Here is a 5,357-nt window from a genome sequence, read left to right as displayed (position 1 = left end):
CTCCTGTTTTCCTAGCCCTCTTTGCTCCCTAACCCCCTCCTCAATTACATGGTGTTTATCTATAAAGAAGTAGTTGTGTAGGTAAGTGATCTATCCAGTCTTTCTTACTCTCAGCTTCAACTGCTGAAATAAATGAGTATCTAAGGTCATTTCTAGCCTTAATATGACAAACAGTGTGTTAGGCTGATATTTACACATTCTAGAACAATTTTAAAGCATGTAATAGGTTAAAAAAGTCATGCAGCCTAACCTAAAAAGCATTAAGTTATTCTTAAAAAAAAAAAAAAAAAAAATCAGAGGAGGCCAGGTGCGGCGGCTCACGCTTGTGATCACAGCACTTTGAGAGGCCAAGGTGGGAAGACCATGAGGTCAGGAGATTGAGACCATCCTGGCCAACATGGTGAATCCCCGTCTCTACTAAAATACAAAAAATTAGCTGGGTGTGGTGGCGCCCGCCTGTAGTCTCAGCTACTCGGGTGGCTGAGGCAAGGGAATCTCTTGAACCCGGGAGGCGGAGGTTGCAGTGAGCTGAGATTGTGCCACTGTACTTCAGCCTGGTGACAGAGAGACTCCGTCTCAAAAAAAAAAAAAAAAATTCAGAGGAACAAACAATATAGTACAGGCATATCAGAAAATATAGTACAGGCATATTAGAATACATATTGAAAACATAAGGCATTATTTTAACTGATTTGTGTATGATCTGAAAAGTTGCATTAATCTTTTTTTAGGGTTCATGCAAAGAGCAAAAATGTATTTGATGACTTGTCATTCTTATCTGACTGATTAAGAAACAAAAGACTCTAATAACATATGCACAAAATGAATTTGAAAAAATTGAGTACTTACTATATGCCATGCACTGATATTTTATATGAAATGACTCATTTGATTTTCATAGTATATCAGTAGAGGACGTCAGAGCAAAGTCTAAATTTCTGGGTATTCCACATCAGAATTATTATTATTTTTTTGTTACATAAATTAACCCATTTATTGTAGGTCAGTGATGTCTCAAAGAGTAGAGGAGTGTCTACCGGTCTTTCAACTCCTTCAGTCTTCTGATGGCGGACTTTACCGTGACAGCGGAAGTGGCATTGTACGTCCAGGCACCGCCAGCCACTGTCTTCATGCAGGAACCACAGAGCCAGATCCCCACAGCTCGTCTCTTCATCTTGGTTTTGCCACAGAAAGAGCAAGTGTACTTGGCCTGCTGGCTGATTTCAATTTTCTTCACCATTTTTCTGAGGGAGGCCCCATAGCTGGTCCCGTATTTACCTACGATCCCGACTTTCTTGGTGCGTTTGACCATATCGCCGCGAACTAGGTCGGAGCCCAGAGAGGGTCAGAATTATTAACAAAATATGAGATAAAACCAATTTGTTTAAGTTGTCTTGAAGCTACAAAATAGTGATTTTTTTGTTTTTGTTTTTGTTTTTGAGACAGTCTTGCTCTGTCGCCCAGGCTGGAGTGCAGTGGCGTCATCTGGGCTCACTGCAACCTCTGTCTTCTGGGTTTAAGCAATTCTCCTGTCTCAGCCTCCTGAGTAGCTGGGATGACAGGCATGTGCCACCATATCTAGCCACTTTTTGTATTTTTAGTAGAGATGGGGCTTTGCCACGTTAGCCAGGCTGGTCTCAAACTCCTGGCCTCAGGTGATCCGCCTGCCTCAGCCTCCCAAAGTTCTGGGATTACAGGCGTGCGCCACCTCACCTGGTGTCATCAATCTTTTATAAATTAAAAAAAAAAAATTAAATAGAGACTGGGTCTCACTATGTTGGCCAGGTGGTCTTGAACTCTTGGCCTCAAGCAATCCTCCTGCCTCAGCCTCCTAAAATGCTAGGATTACAGGCATAAGCCATCATGCTCGGCCTCATTTAATCTTATTTGTATTAACTCACAACAAATCTCAATACTCTAACAAGAGTAAAAACATTTTAAATAAACTTTTTAAAAAGAGCTTATTTTGCTAAATTTTCAAATAATTGTTAATTTGGGAATAAAACCCAGAATATCATTTTTCCCCCTTGCTGAATATCCGTATTATCTTTCTTCTAAATAGACTCAGTTTAAAGAGACAAATTATCCTCTGTATCTTTTTTTTTTTTTTTTTTGAGATGGAGTCTTGCCTATCACCAGGCTGGAGTGCAGTGGCATGATCTTGGCTCACTGTAACCTCCACCTCCTGGGTTCAAGCGATTCTCCTGCCTCAGCCTCCCAAGTAGCTGGGATTACAAGTGCACACCACCACACTCAGCTAATTTTTTTGTTTGTTTGTTTTGGAGACGGAGTTTCGTTCTTATTGCCCAGGCTGGAGTGCAATGGCACAATCTCCACTCACTGCAACCTCCGCCTCCCAGGTTCAAACGATTCTCCTGCCTCAGCCACCCTAGTAGATGGGATTACAGGTGCCCACCACCCCGCCCACCTAATTTTTTTGTATTTTTAGTAGAAACGTGGTTTCACTATGTTGGCCAGGCTGATCTCCAACTCCTGACCTCAGGCTATCCATTCCTCAGCCTCCCAAAGTGCTGGGATTACAGGCGTGGGCCACAATGCCCGGCCAAGATGGAGTCTCGCTGTCGTCCAGGATGGAGTGCAGTGGTACGATCTTGGCTCACTGCAGCCTACTCCTCCCGGGTTCAAGTGATTCTCCTGCCTCAGCCTCCGGAGTAGCTGGGACTATAGGCGCGCGCCACCACCCCTGGCTAAATTTTGTATTTTTAGTAGAGATGGGGTTTCACCACGTTGGCCAGGATAGTCTTCATCTCCTGACCTCCTGATCTGCCCGCTCTGTCTCCCAAAGTGCTGGGATTACAGGTGTGAGCCACCGCTCCTGGCCTTATCTTCTGTGTCTTATACTTCTAGTCTGACTGGGGAGTTCAAAACATATGACTTCTCACAGATTAGTTTTTTTATTTTTTATTGTGAACATACGTGTTTTCTTCAAAGCTGCTCTTCTTTTTCTGTCAAATGTGTCTTTATATCACTAAAATGAATTTGGGTTTGGGGAAGCGTCTCCATTTTTAACTTTTTTTTTTTTTTTTTTAGCTCTCGTTGCCCGACTGGAGCGCAATGGCGCGAACTCGGCTCACTACAACCTCCGCCTCCCAGGTTCAAGTGATTCTCCCTTCTCAGCCTCCTGAGTAGCTGGGACTATAGGTGCACGCCACCACCCCTGGCTAATGTTTGTATTTTTAGTAGAGACGGGGTTTCTCCACGTTGGTCAGGCTGGTCTTGAACTCCTGACCTCAGGTGATCCGCCCCCCTCAGCCTCCTAAAATGTTGAGATTACAGGCGTGAGCCACTGTATCTGACCTTTAACGTATTTTTAATTGAAACTTTGACGAGATAAAAATAAACAACTTAAAAATCATATTGCTTAAGGGAACCTTTTAAGGAGCCTTACCAACTGAGGTACAACTATTAATAGTTCAAAGAAGTTGGCCGGGCACGGTGGCTCACGCCTGTAATCCCAGCACTTTGGGAGACCGAGGCGGGTGGATCACGAGGTCAGGAGATCGAGACCATCCTGGCTAACACGGTGAAACCCCATGTCTACTAAAAATACAAAAAATTAGCTGGGCGTGGTGGTGGGCGCCTGTAGTTCCAGCTACTCAGGAGGCTGAGGCAGGAGAATGGTATGAACCTGGGAGGAGAAGCCGGGATCACCCCACTGCATTCCAGCCTGGGCTACAAAGTAAGACTCCGTCTGGGGGGTGGGGTGGGGGGGGAAGAAATTACATTATCTAGGTTGCTTGTAATGGAAGTTGAGTTACTTGCTTCACCTAAACAAGGAAGTTGGCATGTTTGCCTAGCAACAGTCGCTAAAACCTTCTGTTGTGGAAGGTTCCCTAGGAGTGAGAAGAAGGGAGGAGGAGGAAAAGCAGGAGGAGCAGATTAATCTGTTTTTCCTAGCAGGGTACAGAGGCCTGGTTTGAGGAGGGAAAGGCTTTAAGAGATCCCTTTAGATTGGCACATGCTAACCTAAATCCCCCTGTGGTAGCTAGAAATTCACTCTCTGTAGGACTAGGGTTACTATTTAGTAGGCTGAAAAGACGATTACAGATTAAACCCAGTTCAAAGGCAGCAAATTCCAATCAATAGAAAGACATCAATAGGTCTTCTAAACAGAAGCTGAGATTTCAGGAGCAGGAGGGTGTTAACAACTAAAAAGAATTCTTCTCTGCCAAGAGTTTAGGAAGGTGTGTGATATTTCTTTAAAATAATACAAAAATACTATCTGTGATAGCGATTCCAATGTATCAAGTTAAAGGCAGAAGTGCTTCTCTTGGGGTACTGTGATGTAAACAGTGAAGAAAGGACAGAAAAACATAATCTCTGCTCTCTTGGTCAAGTCCTGAAGCAAAAAAGGTGATGCTGCCGAGTAGAGAGTATTAAATGGTTGTTTATTTGGGGACTCTCTCTCTCTCTCTCTTCTCTTCTAGATGATTTATTTTGAAATCAGTACTGTATGGTGTTACGATAATCCCATTTCTTCCCCCTCTCAAAAGCTAAAGAGGGTTTGGCTAAAATGAATTGTCTGAAGGGACCTCTCATTCCCCAAAACCAAAACGGCACCTTTTCCACAAGGGACAAGAAACTTTTAAAGAGTAGCAAGGTTAGATTTCAGGAGCTCTTCGACGAGCCACATCTTTTCCTGTCGTCCCCAAATAGCTCTTATTGTTCACACAGCCCAGGAGAGACGTTTTGGAGTAGCGTGTCCGGGCCTTTGGGCTGTTTCACAGCCTTAGGAGGCTGAACTCCAAGAGGGGTGACGAGGACAAAGCTGATGAGATCCAGAACCTAGATAATATGGAAGAAGACAAATGGGGTGGGGGACAAGACGTGAAAAAGAAACCAGAGTTGGGGGACAACGGCTGAGAAAGCCAAAAGAGTAGACGTATTGCGGGGTTCGATGGAAACGACAGAAATTCCTCCAATTTACTCTCGCCATCTGGCCACTGGCCCGCTGAGCCCAAAGGCGCCGGTGCTGGAGGGCAGGCCGGACGGAGGGACCGGTTCCTCTGCTCAGGGAGTGTGAGACTTTGGGTCGCGGCGGAGAGCGTCGCCGGCCTCCCTCCCGGGCGTTGGTGGCCGGTGACTCAGAGCTTTGCTCCCGCGCCCGCCCCGCCCCTCCGCCCGCCCCGCCTTCTGAGGGAGGATCCTCGCCCTCGTCTCCGCCCCAGTCTCCGGGGCGGGCCGGAGCCTGAGGAAGAGGAAGGGGACGAGGACAACGAGCGACTGGGCGGCGGAGGACGAGGAGGAGGAAGAGGAGGCAGACCAACAAGATGGCCCCTGCTGCAGGAGCAGCCTCAGCAGCAGCAGGTGGGAGGCCGGAGGCGGTGCTGGCGGTG

At 46.1% G+C, this 5,357-nt stretch overlaps 1 protein-coding gene across 1 annotated transcript; it reads right to left on the bottom strand.

Moving 5' to 3' along the window:
- Positions 1 to 923: 923 nt before the first annotated feature.
- On the bottom strand, positions 924 to 1,544 carry LOC105484450 (large ribosomal subunit protein eL43-like). Its single transcript, XM_011746059.2, has one exon. It carries the CDS (start codon positions 1,310 to 1,312, stop codon positions 1,034 to 1,036), a length of 279 nt encoding a protein of 92 aa, XP_011744361.1. The 5' UTR covers positions 1,313 to 1,544; the 3' UTR covers positions 924 to 1,033.
- Positions 1,545 to 5,357: the final 3,813 nt, after the last annotated feature.

This window comes from Macaca nemestrina, chromosome 1, assembly GCF_043159975.1.
Source record: "Macaca nemestrina isolate mMacNem1 chromosome 1, mMacNem.hap1, whole genome shotgun sequence".
Taxonomy (NCBI): Eukaryota; Metazoa; Chordata; class Mammalia; order Primates; family Cercopithecidae; genus Macaca; species Macaca nemestrina.
This window is presented reverse-complemented; position numbering and strand designations above follow the sequence as displayed.